The 20,555-nt window shown below is 38.9% G+C and overlaps 1 protein-coding gene across 20 annotated transcripts in view; it reads left to right on the forward strand.

Annotated features, from left to right (window-relative positions):
- UNC79 (unc-79 homolog, NALCN channel complex subunit) overlaps positions 1-20,555 on the forward strand; it is a 374,208-nt gene that overhangs the window by 151,256 nt on the left and 202,397 nt on the right. For 18 of the 20 annotated variants that reach the window (XM_063793093.1, XM_054666247.2, XM_054666242.2 and 15 more), the window contains 3 exons: positions 2,789-2,881; positions 11,582-11,637; positions 12,324-12,453. In XM_063793093.1, coding sequence (XP_063649163.1) covers positions 2,789-2,881; positions 11,582-11,637; positions 12,324-12,453 — 279 coding nt within the window. The remainder of the gene's footprint in view (positions 1-2,788; positions 2,882-11,581; positions 11,638-12,323; positions 12,454-20,555) is intronic. The other 2 variants (XM_054666253.2, XM_054666259.2) reach the window with 1 other exon arrangement.

Consider the following 20,555-nt stretch of genomic DNA (forward strand, 5'->3'; position numbering starts at 1 on the left):
ATTGCAGCCAGTTTTCTAGGGCTTGAGCCAGGGGAATGTTTTTGGCCTCCTGGCTGGTCATTCTTGAGGGAGAGTATGGATTTGTTGGAATAGGAGGGACATCCAGAGGTGGCTGAGCCATTTGGGCCATTCTGCAAATAGGCTTCACCTAAATCATCTGAGACATGTGGGCATCTTTCCTACTTTTAAAGGCCTCCATTTACAGTGACTCTCAGCCTTCCTTAATAGCAGTTTTCATTGTTGAGAAATACATATTATTAAATGCATATTATTAAAAAGTTTGAGATGAATTTAAACAAAGGTGAAACACTTGTCCCAAAACAAGAATATATATGTATACATATGTGTATATATATGTGTATATATGTATATATATACGTGTGTGTGTGTGTGTGTGTATTTCTTGAATACATCTGAGACAAGAATTTCTCTTTTCTTTTTTTTAACAAAGGGCACAGGGTGTGCAATTATTCTTCCTGCCCCTGGACACCTTACTGGGCATTTTCTTTCTTATTTCTCGTCCCTCTAATAGTACTTCTCAAACAGTGGTCCAAAGCCAGCTTGCATCAGAATCACCTGATGTGCTTATTAATTAAACAGGTACTTTCCTGGAAACATGTAGTTTCCAAGCTGACTCTCCAGAAGCATCTTCTTTGGCCCCAAAGAAGCTGAATTTGAACAAGCTGCTTGGCTACAGTTTGAGAGCAGCGTGCACTTTGTTCCTTAGCATTTGGCTGAAAGTTCTTCTTTCTTGATTAATCACATTTGATTAATCAACTTGACATCTAAGAGCAGTGAATTGATCTCCAATCTTTGTCTAATTATTAATACTTACTTATTAATAAGTTGTGGAGCCAAACTAGTTTATCTCCCTGAGTATCACCGGCGTAGGCAGCTGGGTTAGCAGCTGCCTAGCTGCAAGTGATTAATAAAAGCCAACTTAAGTAAATGGAACTTAGTGATAGATATGTTTTGTTTGTTTATTTCTGTAAAATTGTTTTAAAGGCCACTGTCTACTTTGGTGTCCAAATTCCTTTATGTAAAAAGAAAAGAATTGTGTTAAATTTTTTTATCTCCTCTGATTTATTGTATGACAAATTTTTATTAGTGTTTTGATGATTCTATTATACATGTGTTCTATTAGAAGTTATTTATCCTTTTTGGATGTACGTGAGATATAATCCACACCCATTGTACTTTAATATAAAATAAAATAAAGCAGATTTTGAGGTTATTTGCTTTTTGTTGTTGCCTGTGGCAGTGGTCTTCTCTATTATGTTTAGAAATCTAAGGGTTGACTTTTTGAGGGTTTTATGCTGTCTGCACCATTCTGTTCATGCTTGACACTCTGCCACACAAGCCCAAGTGTAAGGCGAGGTTTCTTCTACTTCTGCAATTTTCCCTGAGAAAAGAGGAATTTATTTTATATTTGAGTCGTAATAAAGTTTCTCCTGTGGTGGGTCCTCTCTCAATTACTGTGTTTGAAATAAGAAAGTCCTCTTGAGGCCAGGCACAGTGGCTCACGCTTGTAATCCCAGCACTCTGGGAGGCCGAAGTGGGTGGATCACGAGGTCAGGAGTTCAAGACTAGCCTGGCCAAGATGGTGAAACCCATCTCTACTAAAAACACAAAAATTAGCCGGGTGTGGGGGCGGGCACCTGTAATCCCAGCTACTCGGGAGGCCGAGGCAGGAGAATCGCTTGAACCCAGGGGTTGGAGGTTGCAGTGAGCTGAGATTGTGCCACTGCACTCCAGCCTGGGCAACAAGAGTGAGACTCTGTCTAAGAAAAAAAAAAAAAAAAAGGAAAGAAAGTCCTCTTGGGAGACAATGTATTTCCCCAAATGACTTCCATCAGTGCTACTTTTGAATACTTAAAGGGGTGACCGGATACACTCTCTTAAACATGAGAAACAAAGAAATTTAATATGGTATTTGATGTCATCTTAAACAAGCCACTTAAAGATGTCTTAAAAGCAGTTTGTGAGTGGAGACCATGATTATACAGCGGTAAGATGGATTTTAATGAAGCCAATTTGCTTTGTGATTTTATGCTTGTTGGTGTAGGATAAAATGCCCAGCAACTGTGTTATTCACAGATTCAAAAATTGCTTTATTTCAAACAACTCAGATGAATATGAAGATGGTAAGCTCTGGAAAACTAAAAAAGTGGTACTCATGGTAATGAAGACATTGATGATGAAGTTACACGTGAAGGTTTGAATAAAACTGTTTAATGATATGTGAAAATTGAAAATCTTTAAATTAATATATCATTATTTTTTATAATATGTGATTTAGAATTTGTATTGTAACTAAATTAATGTTATACATTATAATTAAACTATTATTTCATCTGCATCTCTAAAAATTAATACATTCAATTTGAGTTTAAAAACCTTTCCTTTTTATTTTCTCATTGGGATACCCTTCAATATGTCTTTATCTTTGGGCACACAGAGGATTCTGTTTTTTCTTTCTTTTCCATCTAAATACAAACATCATGGGGGTAGAGATCCCATCTAAGTACAACTCTGATAAAGCCATTACATCACTTTCTGGCACTGTTCTGTCTCCTTATAGATTCTCACTCAATTTTCCTATGGAGATGACAACTGTAGCATTTGTATGCCAGGACACATTTTGTAGTTTCATTTGTGCAAAACTTCCATTAGCTTTATTGGAGCTATTTTTTTTTTTAAAGTTCCTTCTTATCTCTCATGCTCTGTGCAAAGTAACAGGTATACGTAGAGATTAAATTGTGTCTAATCAAAGAACTTTTGGTTGCAGTGGGCTCCTCAAGGAGAGAAGGTGTACCTGCCCATGTTAACCTCTCTGCATCATCCATGCTAATGATTGCAATGCAGTACACATCCAATCCAGGTAAGTGGAAATTGGAATGGTTTGACTAATTCTAGTACCAATAATTAAACAAGACATCAAACAAGCAGGCTAGGTATTCTCATGTGAGAACGTCATCATCATAGAGATGTGTAGAAAACAGACTTTTGAGTTGGAATCAATTTATCTTGCCTGTTGCTATTAGCAGTGATCCTGCAGGCTAGTGATATTTTTAGAATATTTGAGGACACAATTTTAGACATTGACTGGAAATGGATTGAATAAAAGTATACAGAAATAGTAAAATTAGAAACATAAAAATCACCTGCAATTCTAAGAACAAAAGATAACCACTGTTAATATTTTGGTAAATTGGCTACCCCAGTACACCCAAATATCCTTAAACATAAACCTTTCACTATATTTCTGATTATTTCCTTAGAATAAACCAACAAAAGAGGGATTAATGAGTTAAAGGACTTGAGAAATTTTCAATATTTCCAATAGTATGTGAAAGTACTTGTCTCATTGTGATTTGTCATTATTATTATAAAATTTGTGTAGAGTTAGACAGATGAATATTAATATGTCATTGTTTTGATTTGTAGTTCTTCCATTACTAGTGATGTTGGACAGATTTTCACATTTACTCTGTTTGATTTCCATTTGTCAGTATAATTGCAGATAACTTTGGAAAACTGACCAAAACATGTGCTAAGATGTAAACTCATTTTTATTTTCATTTAATGTTTATTTGGAAAGTAAACAAATCCAGTGGCACTGTGTGTTTTTTTTGCTATCTACTTAATTATGTAATAAATAGTAATTGAACTTCTGACTCAGAATGAGGAAAAATTTTTTATTTCAAAATCTGAATGCTTCTTAGTTTGGAGTGTCATCTTCTGTCTTAGTTCGTTGGGTTGTAACAAAAATATAAACAGAGTGGCTGTTAAGCAGTAAACATTTATTTTTCTCATTTCTGGAGGCTGGGAAGTCCATGATCAAGGTGCCAGCAGAGTTGATGTCTGGTGAGGGCCTGCTTTCTAGTTCATGGATGGCCATCTTGGTGTTGTGTCCTTAAATGGTGGGAAGGAAAGGGAATTCTCGGGGTCCTCCTTTATAAAGGCAGTAATCTCATACATAAGGGCTCTGCCCTAATGACCTAATTACTTCCTAAAGGCCCCAACTCTGAATACCATCACTTTGAGGGTTAGGGTTTAACATACAAATTTAAAATTTTTTTTAGATACAGAGTCTTACTCTGTCACTCAGGCTAAAGTGCAGTGGTGCAATTATGGCTCACTGCAGCCTTGACCTACCTGGCTCAAGTGATTCTCCTTCCTCAGCCTCTTGAGTAGCTGGGACTACAGGCATGTGTTACCACATCTGGCTAATTAAAAAATTTTTTTAGAGACAGTCTCATTATGTTTCCCAGACTGGCCTCAAACTCCAGACCTCAGTGATCCTCCTGCCTTGGACTCCCAAAGTACTGGGATTACATGCATAAGCCACCATGTCTGGCAACATACAAATTTTGAGAGGACACAAGCATTTAGTCTATAGTATTCCACCCTATTTTCTGAAATTCGTGTTATTCTCATATGCAAAACATTCATTCCATCCCAATAGCCCCAAAAATCGTAACTCATTTCAGCATGAACTCAAGAGTCCAAAGTCTCATGTGAATACCATCTAAATCAGATATGGGTGAGGCAATTTCCTCTCCAGCTGTGAGCCTATGAAATCAAACAAGTTATATGCTTCCAATATACAATGGTTGGACAGGCATAGCATAGACATTCCCATCCAAAAGGGAGAAATGGGAAAGAAAAAAGGTGTAACAGGTTCCAAGTAAGTCTAAAACCCAACTACATTATACCTTAAGGTTTGAAAATTACCTTCTTTGACTTGATGCTCCACCTTCCAGGCCCACTGGGGTGGAGGTCCCACCTTCCAAACCCATTGGGGTAAGAGTTCTGTCTTTTGGACCCACTGAGGTGGTGGCCCTGCATAGCAGCTTTGCCGTGTAGGGGTTGGGCCCCCAAGACCCTGCCCCTATGGCTTTGCGTGGCTCTATCTCCATGGCTTGCTGGGCATTGCCCTGGTGGGGGCTCTCTACAGTGATCCTGGCCCCCACAGTGTTTCCCTTCCTGGGCCCCACTCTGCATGCTGGGGTCCGGTGCCCATGACTCTCTCAGGGTGGAGTTCCAGCTCTCCTGGGCATCCTTTGAAATCTAGGTGGAGGTGAATACACCCCCATGCCTTTGCTGGGTACAGTGCATGCTGCTCTGCCCAAAGGGCAGCTGAACAGTGAGGCACTGGGGTATAGGACTGAATTTTACAATGTAAGAAGGTGCCTTGTGAGGGGGTGGCATGCCCTGAAGTCTCAAAAGTGCTGGTGGCCTCTCCTCTGAAACCATTTCTCCCCAAGGGTCCTTGCACTCTGGGTCTGTGATGGGAGGGGCAGTGCAGAGGATTTCCGAAGGGCCTCTGGGGTCATTCTTCCATTGTTTTGGACAATACCTCCTGGCTTCTGTTGAGATGGCTGACTAATCTTATTAAATGGTCACTTGGCTACACTCTCCCCATTCTCTTCCTAACAGGCTTCTTCATCCTTTCAATACAGATAGGCTGAGGGTTTTCCAAATCTTTAAGTCTTCTTCCTCCTTGATTAACAATTCTGTCTTTGGATCATTCTCTCTCCCCACATTTTATTACAGTATAAGCAGTCAGAAGAAATCCAGCTGGGCCTCTCTTTTAACACTTTGCTAAGAAATTTTCTTAGCCGAGTATCCAATTTTATCACTCACAAGTTCTACCATCCACAAAACACTAGGACATGAACACAATTCAGCCAAGTTCTTTGTCACTTTATAGCAAGGATGGCCTTTCCTCCACTTTCCAGGAAGGTGTTCCTCATTTCTGTCTGAGATCGCATCAGAATTGCTTTTGCTGTCCGTATTTATACTAACATTCTCTTCAGGATCATTTAGGTATTCTCAAAGATTGAAGCTTTTTCTACTGCTTTCCTCTTCTGTTTTTCAGCACTTGCCAGAATTGCTTTTAAAGGTCTATTCATGGCAATATAGGCTTTTTTCTAGCCTGCAGATCAAAACTCTTCCAGCCCCTACCTGTTATCCAGTTCCAAAGCCACTTCCACATTTTTAGCTGTTTGTTACAGCATCATCCCACTTCTCAGTACCAATTTTCTGTTTTAGTCCATTTGGGTTGCTATAACAAAAATTCTATAAACTGGATGACTTATAAGCAATGCACATTTGTTTCTTATAGTTCCGGGGGCTGGGAAGTCCAAAATCAAGGTGCTGGTAGATTGGATGATCTGTGAGAACTCATTTCCTGGTTCATGAATGGCTGTCGTTCTGCTGTGTCCTCAAGTGACAAAAGGGCAAGGGATTTCTCTGGGGCCTCTTTTATAAGGGCGCTAATCACCTCCTAAAGGCTCCACATCCTAATACCATCACATTAGGGGGTTTGGATTTAACAGAAGAATTTTGAGGTGACACAAACATTCAGTCTGTAGCATTCTTTAAGTATGAAATCTCTTATGATTATTATATAGATATAATTAAAATATATATATGGGGAAATTATATCTTATATATCTGTCTGGCTTAAAATAATCAAAATATTATATTTATTATATATTATGTCCTTAATAAAACCATTTATTTGGAATCTAGTTAATTAGAGTCTCATCATGACAGTCTGGTCCAAATTTCTAAGCTAGTTGGGTAGTAAAGCAGGGTGCTTTGAGATTAGTTGTATGTGGATTCACATCTGAGCTTACCTGCAAATTGCCAGTTAGTGAACTTGAGCAAGTTTTTTACCCCCTGAAACCAAGTGTCCTCATCTATAAAATGGAAATAATTCTTCCTGCAGTACTTTAAAATGCTGCTGTGAAGATTTCATGGGTTACATATATGTAAAGTGCTTACTTTAGTGACTGACAAATTGTAAATTCTCAATAAATAGTGAATCCCTACAATTTGCCATTTTCTTCTTGGAGTTGAATGTTGAGTTGAATGTTTCACTGGAAAACTACTGTGGTCAGGTAGAGTTGCATCTGTTATTTTAAAATCTGTAGCTTCATTTGTTCATGAGGAAATGTTTCTAACCAGCTACTGTATACTAGGAATCATAGTTGGGACCCAAAACTAGTCTTGTGATATAGGAAGCACTTAAGCCAGGCAATATCCACCAGGGGCTCTCTGGGACCAAGTGGTAGGTCATGGTTCTGTTGTTTGAATTTTTATTGGAAGAAGCACAGCTGGCAACTTGGTCCTTGTAGCTGATTGTGTATCAAGGATAGAACACAATCCTTACTTAAGTAACCAGCATTCATTGAGCACCTTCTATATACAGGGCTTTGTGCTAGGCATTGTGAAAACCACACAAAAACATAAGATATGGTACTTGCTATGAAGCTTATGTCTAATTGGGAAGATCAGGCATATTTACATAAATCATTAGTTAACAATGTAATGTAGTACATAGGAGTACTAAATAAATATGTTAGACAGTGTTAATTTATCAGAAGGAGGGAGCTGTATGGATTGAAATGATCAGAAAAGATTTTGCATCACTTGGGCCGAGGATGAGTTTTAAATTATGGAGAGAGTTTTGTTTTGTTTTATTTTTCGAGATGGAATCTCACTTTGTTGCCCAGGCTGGAGTGCAGTGGCACGGCTCACTGCAACCTCTGCCTCCTGGGTTCAAGCAATTCTCCTGCCTCAGCCTTCCCACTATCTGGGACTACAGGCACATGCCACCATGCCCGGCTAATTTTTGTATTTTTAGTAGAGACAGGATTTCATCATGTTTGCCAGACTGGCCTCGAACTCCTGACCTCAAGTGATCCGCCTGTCTTGGCCTCCCAAAGTGCTGGGATTACAGGCATGAGCCACCATGCCTGGCTGGACAGAGTTTTTATTGATAAGGTAAATGGGGCATTCTGGGAGGGGAAGCTGTTTTAACAAAGGAACTGTCCAGGTATGTTCATGGGTCAGTGACGGCTCTGAACAACGTTCATATAGCAGACCTGTGGAGATCAGCAGACACTATGTACAAGAAAGTGTCTTGGAACATCTGCACTTGAGAATTCAGTGATGGCTTAAGACCAAATTTCCAATTCTAGAGCAACCATTCAATCAGTAGTCACTGAGTATCCACCATGTACTAGGCACTGGGGGCTCCATGGTTAGTGACATGGGACTGACCCCATCCTCATCTCAGGAAGCTTATTGTATGGTTGGGTTGAGAGGCGAGAAGACAATCAAATAATCATAAAATCAAGTGTAAAGTTTTGCTTGTGACAAGTGCTTCAAGTATGTTATACTATAAGATGTTATAAAAGGAAATTTTGCTTTTATTGAGGAAGTCAGGAGGGCTTCTTTGAGGAAGTAACCTTTGGTTTGACAACTGCAGGATGAATAATGTGAACAAGGCCTACAAGGGGGGGCGGTTCAGGAAGAGGAATCTCATGTGTCACGGGGGAGTCTGGCAAACAGCTGAGACTGAAGGATCAGTGTAGCTGGAACTCAGAGTGAGGGCTTCCTGGTGTGACACTAGACTTAAGAGTTCCATGGGCTGGAACATGCAGGGTGTTGTGAGCTCTGTTAGGGAGGCCTGCGTTTATTCCAAATCTGATGGGAAGCTGCTGAACGGCTTTGAGTGGGCTGTGGTGTCTGTCACCCCTGCTGCAGTTGAGAACGGATTGAAAAGAAGCCAGGTTGGATATAGGTTGACCTGGAAGGAGGTCATTGCATTTGCCTAAGCACTTCAAAGGCAGGGACAATTGAAACTGAAGAATAAGCAGATCTTTCTGAAAGCTATTTAGGAAGTAAAATTGATAGGACTTGGTAACATATTGGCTAGAGTGGGTTTCTGGATGCACTAACTGGATGCATGGTGGTCATATTAGTTTGTTGTTGCACTGCTATAAAGAAATACCTGAGACTGGGTAATTTATAAAGAAAAGAGGTGTCATTGACTCAAGGTTCTGTAGGCTGTACAGGAAGCATAGTGGCTCCTGTCTCTAAGGGAGGCCTCAGAAAACTCATAATCATGGTAGAAGACAAAGGGGAAGCACGTCTTACATGGCTGGAGCAGGAGGAAGAGAGAGAAGGGGAGGTGCCACATATATATATATATATATATATATATATATATATATACACACATACACACACACACACATACATATATATATATATATATATATTTTTTTTTTTTTTTGAGATACAGTTTTGCTCTTGTTGCCCAGGCTGGAGTGCAGTGGCACAATCTCAGCTCACTGCAACCTCCGCCTCCCAGGTTCAAGCAATTCTCCTGCCTCAGCCTCCCAAGTAGCTGGGATTACAGGCACCCACCACCACACCCAGCTAATTTTTTGTATTTGTAGTAGAGATGGGGTTTCACCATGTTGGCCAGGCTGGTCTTGAACTCCTGACCTCAGGAGTTTTGATTCACCCGCCTCGGCCTCCCACAGTGCTGGGATTACAGACATGGTGCCACACACTTTTAAACAACCAGATCTTGTGAGAACTCTATCATGAGAACAGCACCAAAGGGATGGTGCTAAACCATTCATGAAGGACCCACCCCCATGATCCAATCACCTTCTGCCAGGCCCTACCTCCAACACTGGGGATTACAACTGAACATGAGATTTGGTGGGGACACAGATGCAAACTGTAACAGTGGTTCTACTCACTGATAATGGAGGCATTGGAAGAAGAATATCAGGCCTCTGAGGGAAGATCTTGAGATCTGTTTCAGACGTGTTGTGTTCACAGTATCTTTGAGACACCTAATAGGAGCTGGTAATTAGGTAGTTGTATTATGGGTCTGGAGCTCAGAACAGAGCTTTGGACTAGAGATAATGAACTTTGAGCCCACACACAAGTGTCCAGTGACCTTCACTGAATTGCATATAGATGGCTGCTGAAGTTGTGTGTGAGTGTGAGATTGCTTAGGGGAGAGCAGAGAATGAAAGAAATGTGGAGTGGTTCTGTGACTAGGCCTTCAGAAACTTCAACAGATAATGGCCCAGTGGAAGAGATGAGCTCTCCAAAGAGACAGAGAGGTTGCATCTGTTAAGATGTCTTTGGCTGACAGAGGCTTTAAAGTATAAGCACATTGGTTGTTTACTGAATAGGAAGTCCTGAAGATAGCTCCACAATATCAGGGGGCTGAGATCTTGGAATTCCCCTCATGTTTGCAAGAAGGCTACCACTGTGGAGGTTATTATAACCTCATACAACTACAAAACAGGTAATAGGATCAAGCAGAGTCATTAAGAGAAAAGTCTCCTGGTGTACCTCTTTTGTTTTATCAGAGGGAGAAAGTATGTCTCAGAAGCTCCCCAGCAGATTTTCTCTTCATTCTTACTGTCCAGAACTGAGTCATGTGGCCACCTCTAGCTGCAAGGGGCTTTGGGAAGGTATCTTGCTTTTGTAGTCTGTGTATTGGTGTATTAGTCCGTTTTTACACTGCTATAAAGAACTGCCAGAGACTGAGTAATTTATAAAGAAAAGAGGTTTAATTGACTCACAGTTCCGCATGGCTGGGGAGGCCTCAGGAAACTTACAATCATGGTAGAAGGTGAAGGGGAAGCAAAGACCTTCTTCACATGGTGGCAGCAAGTGCAGGGAAAACTGCCTTTATGAAACCATCAGATCTCGGGAGAACTCACTCACTATCACGGGAACAGCATGGGGCAAACTGCCCCCACGATCCAATCACTTCCCATTAGGTTTCTTCCTAAAACCTGGGGATTACAATTCAAGATGAGATTTGGGTGGGGACACAGCTTAACCATATCAGTTGGCAAATGGACAAGAAAAAAAGGGTGTTGACAGCAGTTGAGTAGCAACAGTGTTGTCCACCACAGGTGACGGGAGGGTCATTCATATGAAGCCAAGGAGTGTTTCAAAAAGGAGACAGTAGTCAGCACTACTGAATGTGGCTGAAAAGTCAAGTAAGATGAGGACTGAAAAATGTCCATTGGATTGAAGGACACGGAGGTCATTGGTGAATAAAGTGTGAACTGCTTCAATGTCAGCATAGGCCTGGAATATAGATTAGGGAAGGTATCAAAAGGCATCTAACTAGGTTGAAAATATCTTCGTTCCCCAAGTGAAGATAGGCAAATCAAGGAAGCTTGCTGTCATGTAGCTTTTAAAAATTCCTCTATAAGATGGAACTGATGATGAAATTATAAAACCCCACTCTAATCCATCAAGTCTGTCACTTCCTATCCATTCAACCTTGGGCAAGTTGGAAACTGAGGCTTAGTTTCCTAACTGCACCATAGCAATTGTGAGATAATACATATAAAGCTCTTTCTACGGTATCTAGCAAATAATGAATGCTCAATAAATGTGAGCTTTTATTATGATTCTGTTGGGCTAGTTTTTTTTCTTATGTAGATCTTATGTTGATACAAGTTTATTTTATGAATGTATGATTACTACCGACATTAAAAATATTTCCATTGTTAACATGAAGCATGAAATACTTCTCAAGGACCTTGGGACAAAGCTTGATAAAGTCAAGGGCTTATGTGGTATTTTTAAAGTATGAATATATGGAGAGAAGTTATTTCTAATTTAATGATTAGAGACTGAAAAGTCATATTGAAGTAATTTCTTATATATATATCAAAGGATGTTTTGTCTGGTATTTACATTTCATGTATGAATTACATTTTCTGCATTACAGTGTATCATTGTCAATTACTGGAATGCCTCATGAAATATAAACAAGAAGTCTGGAAAGTAAGTTTTGGGTCAAATTTAACCCATAGTCACAAACTTAATTTGTATAATACAGTAAAAACTGTTTACGTATTAAAACTGTTGTTTAGGTCAAATTTATTGACGTCCTATTATTTTGATGTGGCAGAACCTATAATTCTTTCTTTAATGGTTAATTATCATTTAGAGCAGAAATGGTACTTTAAGAACATCGTGTCTTGATGGATAAAGTAATTGAATGTATCTTATTCTTGGAATTAAGCTAATATTATATGTTATGACAAACAATTTTATTTAATTTGAAAGGTTGCTTGAGAATGTGTCCTCTTTCAAATAGGAGATGTGAATGTTTAAGAAATGTGATTAGGGAAATGTTTTTTCAAATATGGTATTTGGCAAACTGTCTTATGCTATTCTAAAATCTTTCTTTAGCATCAATCTGATTAGAGATCAATTTGTTAGAAGATAAAGTACTTTGTACTCTACCTGTGAGGGCTCATTTACAGAAGGACCAGTAAATAAATAAATCATTAAAATATAATGTTTTGACGTGATCTAATCTATGAAACATGTCTGCATGAGATTCCAGGGAAATTACTCACTTCAATCCCTCCATTAGAATTTTCGCTGCTTTGGTAATATTGAAGTCTCTACCTTTCTTTTTATTTCATGATGCTAAGTCAAAATATGCTTGCTGTTTCCTTTAGGATCTTTTGTATGTGATTGCGTATGGGCCTTCACAAGTGAAGCCTCCAGCTGTGCAAATGCTTTTCCACTACTGGCCCAATTTAAAACCTCCTGGGGCAATAAGCGAGTACAGGGGGTTGCAGTACACAGGTAAGAGGAGAGGAGCCCTGTGATGCCACATCTGTATTTCTCCTGTGCCACACTGGCCTCACCTACTTATACATACATTTTTACCTTGCTGGATTATATTTTCTATGCCTTTGGACATGGTCATAAATCCTTTCTGAAACTAAGTGGTTTAAAGATGAATTAATTCAAATCAATTTCAAAAGCATTTATGGCCTCAGGGCAAATTGCCTTAAGTCTCAGTCCCATTTGCTGTACCACTGGCTGAGGGTCTTAACTCTGGCTACCATTAATCACTCCACAGGGATGAGCAGTGAGAGTGATGCTGCAAATTTGCTCATCATTTAGCAGAAACCCCAACTAGCAGATTCTGCTCTGATAAGAAGACTTGCAGCACTTTCAATATCACCAGCTCATGCACTAAATAAAAATTAAATGACCCAGACTGGGCACAGTGGCTCATGCCTGTAATACTAGCACTTTGGGAGGTCAAGGCGGGCAGATCACAAGGTCAGGAGATGTAGACCATCCTGGCTAACATGGTGAAACCCTGTCTCTACTAAAAATACAAAACTTAGCCGGGCGTGGTGGTGCACGACTGTAGTCCCAGCTACTTGGGAGGCTGAGGCACAAGAATTGCTTGAATCTGGGAGGCGGAAATTGCAATGGGCCAAGATCGCACCACTGCTCTCCAGCCTGGCTACAGAGCGAGACTCTGTAAAAAAAAAATTAAATGACCCCGATAGGCTGGGTGCAGTGGCTCATGCCTGTAGTAATCTCAGCACTTTGGGAGGCTGAGATGGGCGGTTCGCCTGAGGTCCAGAGTTTGAGACCAGCCTGGCCAACATGTAAAAATTAGCCAGTTTTGTTGCTTGTGCCTGTAATCCCAGCTACTCAGGAGGCTGAGGCAGAAGAATCAATTGAACCCAGGAGGAGGAGGTTGCAATGAGCCAAGATTGTGCCACTGCACTCCAGCCTGGGTGACTGAGCCAGACTCTGTCTCAATAATAATAATAATAATAATAAAAAATAAAAAATAAAAAATAGGTCAGGCGTGGTGGCTCACACCTGTAATCCCAGCACTTTGGGAGGCCTAGGCGGGTGGATCACAAGGTCAGGAGATTGATACCATCCTGGCCAACATGGTGAAACCCCGTCTCTACTAAAAATACAAAAAAATTTTAGCCGGACGTGGTGGCGCGTGCCTCTAGTCCCGGCTACTTGGGAGGCTGAGGCAGGAGAATCGCTTGAACCTAGGAGGCAGAGGCTGTGGTGAGCCGAGATCAAGCCACTGCATTCCAGCCCGGGTGACAGAGTGAGACTCTGTCTCAAAAAACAAACAAAAAAATGACCCCGATAGCCTGGTTGCTCAGCCATTCAACAGGGAATGAATTTTGATGTAATTAATAATGAGAAAAGAACATTAACTTTAAATATAATGACAGATATCTACCAAAAAATCCTGCGAAACAAACAAACAAATCAACAACCTCCAGGTCCTAGGAGGTTGTTTATGTATATATATTATTAAATCAAAGAAGAAACCTATGGCTAATGGAGTTTTTGATGCCCTTGTTCACCTTTTTGCCCTGCTTAATTGTAGGTATAATTTTCTGAAAATGAGAGAGAGAGAGATATTTTTGCAAGGTTGACTTTTCTCCAAGTTATTGTAGGATTGCACACTGATGTTCTGAGAATCTACTTATTTGTTCACATTATTGTTATTTACAAAGGTGATTTGAGGTGGTTTTCAAGGGGATTTAACTGAATTCAGGTGTCTGATTTACGTTCCCGATGAAAGACTTAAAATCAAGTGTTAGAGATGGTAATACTTGTTGTTTGGGCTTTTGGTGGCCCTCGGTGGGCTTATTCTAAGCCCCAAATACATGGTAACAATAATAAAAACAATGAAAGTAGATAGTAAGTAAATTTTTTAAAATGGGAATTGGTATCATAGGTGCTGTATATCACAGATAGCAGAGAATGTTTAAGTGTTGCTAAGTGAATGATTTGAATGTAAAAGCAGCACAACATACGGAAGCATTAATAGAATAAAAGGTGAAACAACTGAAATATTTGACACTCCTTCCCATTCGATCCCTGAAATAAGCACTTACGTGAAGTATAAATGGATAATCAGTATTAAATAACATTTATTTATTCGATAAATATTTGATGAGTAACTACTCTGTGCCAGACACTGTACTTTCTGTTAATAATACAGGAACCAACACAAAACCAGGTCTCATGGAACTTACTACAATCTAGACATGGAAATCCATTCATTTTATTGAACAAATAATTATGGAGTGTCTACTATTAGGCAGGCATTATTCTAGGTGCTTTTGGTGACACAGTAAAGAAAACATGAAAATCATTACTATCTTGGAGCTTACATTCTAATTGTTGGGGAAAGACCCCAAAACTGCCTTACAGGGTAATAAGTGCTAAAGTAGAACAAATACAGAGAGCTGTGGGGACACACAGAAAGGGTCTCTAACCTCAACGGGATGTGGGCAAGTTTGGGAAGGGGTATTTGTTAAGGCAGATTCTCAAGTAAGTGACATTTAAGCTGATACCTGAAGGATATGTACACACTAGATGTCAGAAACAGGTGAGGCATGAGTGAATAAAGTGTGAGTTGCAAGGCAGAACGTACTGCAGGCAGAAGATAGCATGATAGTATTTAGGAGTTGGAAAAAGTCCAATGTAGCCAGACATTGGAGTGAGAGGAGGAGAGTAGCCAGAGGTGAGCAGAGAGGCTGATAGGCCTGGGAAGGAGTTTGGATTTTATCCTAACAGCAAAGGGACGCCAGGCACAGGCTTTAGATGGAGAAGCCACTTGATGAGATTTGCCTGTTCAGAGCATCTCAAAAACCCAGCAAACTGACAGCCACTTCCACCCATCCCCGTGGCCATTGCCCCGAGAAAGGTTCAGTCAAACCTGTCTTCACTGAAATAGCTCAGCCTATGCCCACTACAACCAGAGCAACTTTCATCTTAGCGTACCAAGATGTCTCTGTCTGAGGGCATTCATTCTTCAGTCCATCCTTGCAATGATATGGTCATGCTTCCATTCTTTCAGCAGTCTGTTATGGGATGCCTGTTATGGGATGCTGCCCTCCAGGCACTGTCCTAAGTACTGGGGAAGTAGCTCTCTTGAAACTCCCATTCTAGTAGACCATGGCATTCTGTGTAGGAAACAAAAGATCACAGAAAAAAAAATCATTCCGGTCTATAGATTACTACTTATCCAGCACCGGCTGCTGGTCAGACATTGTTTAGCTGCTTATGATATTATCTAATTTTTTTTAGCCCTCTCCTAATTGAAGACAATCTATGGACCAGGCACCATATTAGGTTTTACAGATGTTTTTTCAATTAAACCTTACAAAAATATTGGGAAGTCAGTTGTCCTATTTCTGTTCTACAAATGAGGAGTGGGACATAGAGTTTAAGTAACATGCCTAAATTCACGCAAATAATAAGGGCACAGATTGAATTTGAGCCCCACATTTTTCTACTTTAACTGTGTTACATCACTTTTTTCAATTCAGTTCTTTAATTAAACATTAGGTAAAGCATTAGAAATTGTCTGCAATGCCTACTGCAAGACATACCAAAGAGTATCATCAGTATTGAAATGGCACTATAACCCCAAATATTCTTAATGAAAATTGTATGGATTTTATTAACTTAGAAGCTGAAAGATGAAATGCTTTCTTAGTAACCAGCAACTTTTGTTTGTTTTCCCAGTGATTTACAGCATTTCCTCTTTAAAAAGTAAAAATTTGGCCAGGTGTGGTGGCTCATGCCTATAATCCCAGCACTTTGGGAAGTGGAGGCAGGTGGATCACCTGAGGTCAGGAGTTGGAGACCAGCCTGGCCAACATGGTGAAACCCTAGCTCTACTAAAAATACAAAAATTAGCCAGGCGTGATGGTGCACACCTGTGATCCCAGCTACTGGGGGGTTGAGGCAGGAGAATCCCTTGAACCTGGTAGGCAGAGGTTGCAGTGAGCCAAGATTGCGCCATTGCACTGAAGCCTGGACGACAGACCAAGACTCCATCTCAAAAACATAAAAATAAATTTAAAAAAATAAAAAGCAAAATTTTTTTTAAAAAGGAAAATTTACTTATAGAAAAATTACAGTAACATGTGGCCAGCGCAGTGGCTCACGCCTGTAATCCCAGCACTTTGGGAGGCCAAGGTGTGCAAATCACGAGGTCAGGCGATCGAGACCATCTTGGCCAACATGGTGAAACCCCATCTCTACTAAAATACAAAAAATTAGCTGGGTGTGATGGTGCGTGCCTATAATCCCAGCTACTTGGGAGGCTGAGGCAGGGGAATCGCTTGAACCCAGGAGGCAGAGGTTGCAGTGAGCTGAGATCGCACCACTGCACTCCATCCTGGCAACAGAGCAAGACTCCGTCTCAAAAAAAAAAAGAAAAATTATAGCAATATGTAAGGAGGAAAAACAACACCACCATCCAGAAATGACTATTGTTAACATTTTGGTTTATTTACAGGTTTTGGTGAACTTTAAAAACTATAATTAAGATCATATTGTATGTAATTACACAAGGCTCCTCCCAACTATTTATGATAAAAGATGTCAAACACAGGAAAGTTTAAAGAATCACTATGAACACACAGGGTTAATGATTGTTAGTAATTCACCATAATTTTAACTTCACATATATGTGTAGGAATTATATATTATTTTCTAAACATAGTTAACATAGGAATATTTACAGCTCATACAAAGAAGATCAAATAATAAGAATTTGGTGATCTACAGTGTTTGTTCCTTTTTGGTTTATTAGTGTATATCAACAACAACTGCTCCAATTATTTTGGCATTAAAGTTGGAAAAAATTGGCCAGGCACGGTGGCTTATGCCTGTAATCCCAGCACTTTGGGAGGCCGAGGTGGGTGGATCACGAGGTCAGGAGATCGAGACCATCCTGGCTAACATGGTGAAACCCCGTCTCTACTAAAAATACAAAAAAAATTCCGGGTGTGGTGGTGGGCGCCTGTAGTCCCAGCTACTCGAGAGGCTGAGGCAGGAGAATGGTGTGAACCCAGGAGGCGGAGTTTGCAGTGAGCTGAGATCGTGCCACTGCACTCCAGCCTGGGTGACTGAGCAAGACAATGTCTCAAAAAAAAAAAAAAAGATGCAAAAAATTGATGTCTCATATTTTTATGGGACTCCCATGTGTATGTATATAATTAAAATGACTTTTTCTCCTGTTTAAAAAAAATGCAAAAAATTGTAACTTAAGTTTCTTGACAATGAAAATAGCCATTATGTTGTTCTATGCTTCTCTGCTTCTGTGGGAGAGAAAGAAATTATTTAAAATTATTTAGCAATTTTCCTGTTACAGTGTCCCAACTAGAAAATAATTTAGCCTTTGTTAGTAAGGAACAGCAGCAGTTATTGTTTAGTTTCCATTTGAACTATAGGACAAAAGATGTTACACAAGATGTACATCTCCAAGAAACAGACTCCACATTTCCAAGACAGGGACTGTACCTTTCTAAGACACAGACTGTTGCAAAAGCAGATAGAGAATAACTCAAGACAGTACTACAAGGTGAAATTTTGGTCTAGGATACCAAATATCACATCAGTACAATTGGATTTTTGAGTTGTATACAAGTTAAGTGCAAGAAGGTCTACCAGTTCTTTTATGTCACATTGAGTTCTTAGTTATCTTTTTTATTAACTCAATCTTATCTCTACATAATTAAAAATGTTTTAAAACTTTTTTACCTGTGCCTTGTATACATGCAGAAAATCACAAATTTATAAGTGTTTATGGACCACCTCCTACCATATGTTCCCTCTTACACCCCAAAGGTAAATACTGACATGACTTCCAATACCCAAGATTAGTTTTGTCTGTTTTAGAATTTTATAGAAATGGAATAACCCATTATTTATTTGTGTGTGTGTGTTGTGTGTATGTGATTTGTTCATGGTGTTGAGGATAACTGTACTTTGTTCGTTTTTTTATTGCTGTGCCTATTCTACCAAATGAATGTACCATAGTTTACCTATCCATTCTATTATTAGTGGACTTTTGGATTATTCCCACTTTCTGGCTTTTATATATAATGTTCCTATGAACATCCTTGTATACGTCTTTTGGTGCATACTTGCATACATTTCTGTTAGGTGCCTAAGGTGGAATTCCTGGATTGGAGGATGTACATTCATCCAACTTTAATGGATAATGGCAAACAGCTTTCCAAAGTAGCTGTATTAATTTGTCCTCTCATTAATAGTGTATGAGAGTTCTTTTTGTCTTATTTTCCACATTTTGGTTATTATTTGTTTTGCTGGTTTTAAAAATTTTAGCCATTTTCAAGGGTGTGTAGAAGTATCTTATGATTATAATTTGCATTTCCCTGATTACTAGTGAAGCTGAACATTTCTTCCTATGTTTATTTGCCATTCGAACATCCTCTTATATGATCTTGGTCAGTTACATATGTTGCAAATATCTTGTTTTTTTATTTTCTGAATAATGTCTTATCATTAAAGTTATTTTAATATTTTCAACTTAGCATTCTTTGTCTTCATATTGAATCCTTTTCATGTCCTATCGAAGAAAATCCTTCCCTACCCCAAAATTATAATGCTTTTTTGTCATCTTCTATAATCTTTGTTTTTCAGTTTTTCATCTTTTAGATGTATCTGGAATTAATTTTTCTATATGGTATGAGGTAATGGCCAATCTCTTCTCTTATGGATAGCCAGTTGGCTCAACATTATTTATCGAAAATATTATTCTTTCCTTACTATTCTGTGGTACCATTTTTGTCATAAATCAAGTGTCTATTTAAAAATGATTCTGTCTCTGGATTCTTAGTTCAACTGGTTTATTTCTCCTTTTACCAATACCATACTGTTTTAATTACTGTAGCTTAATAATAAAATTTTAAATCCACCTGTGCAAGTCCTTTACCTTGTTATTATTGCTCTCTTCATCTTCCTTGTCTTCACCTACCTTCTCCTCTTTCTGTTCTTTCTCCTCCTCCTCCTTCATTTCTTCCTCCTCCTTCAATAATATCTTGCCTATTCCTAGCTCTTTGCTAAGTTAAGGAATTTGTCAAGTTAAACATATACAAACACTCATACTGCTAGGATTTTGATTGGGATTGTCTTGAGTCTGTGTTGAGATAATCTTGATCAATTTGGGAAACTGACTTCTTTATAATATTGAATCTTCCAATCCATGAACATGGTATATCTCTTCATTTATTTAGGCTTTTTTAAGTTGCCCTCAATCCTTTTTCTAGTTTTCTACTAGATGTAGATGTGTAGATGTCTTGCATATCTCTCACGTAGTTTATTCCTAGATATTTATTTTTAGAATATTATTGTCAATTATATATGTTCTAAAAATTACATTGTCTAACTCTTTGTTGCTAGTATGTAGATGCAATTAATTTTTAGTATATTGGTCTTGTATCCAGCAACTTTGCTAAGTCACTTTTCACTTCTAATAATTTATAATGGTAGTCTTGCTTAAAATTACTTTAATATGCACAATTATATTATTGTTGAATAATACACATTTAATATCTCTTTCTCAATCCATAAGCCTTTTATGTCTTCTTGCCTTATTGCAGTGACTTAAATCTCACTGTGCTATGCTGATTCCTAAATCCTGTGCTATGCTGATTTCTAAATCCTTCATGGTTTCTTCTTTGACCCATGGGTCATTTAGAAGGAGATTTATAGCTTTATCCTTCTGTGGTCAGATAACATACTTTGTATTCATTCCATTGCCATTTTTAACACTTTCTTTAGGGTTGAACATATGGTCATTTTTGTAAATGTTCCTGTGTAAAGAACTTAAAAAGAACTCAAGAATGTAAAAAGAACTTCTATTTGGCAGTTGTTTGTGCAGTGTTCTACATGTGTCAATGAAATCAAATTTGTAATTGTTTAATTCATATCCTGTATATTCTCATTATATTTTTGCCCATTTCTTCTATCTGTTACCAAGAGCAGGGTGTTAAAAATCTCTTACTATGACTGTGGATTTGTCTATTCCTCTTTGTAGTTCTGTCAATGTTTGCTTTATATATTTTCAGGCTGCATTATTA

The sequence above is a fragment of the Pan troglodytes genome, chromosome 15, assembly GCF_028858775.2.
Source record: "Pan troglodytes isolate AG18354 chromosome 15, NHGRI_mPanTro3-v2.0_pri, whole genome shotgun sequence".
Taxonomy (NCBI): domain Eukaryota; kingdom Metazoa; phylum Chordata; class Mammalia; order Primates; family Hominidae; genus Pan; species Pan troglodytes.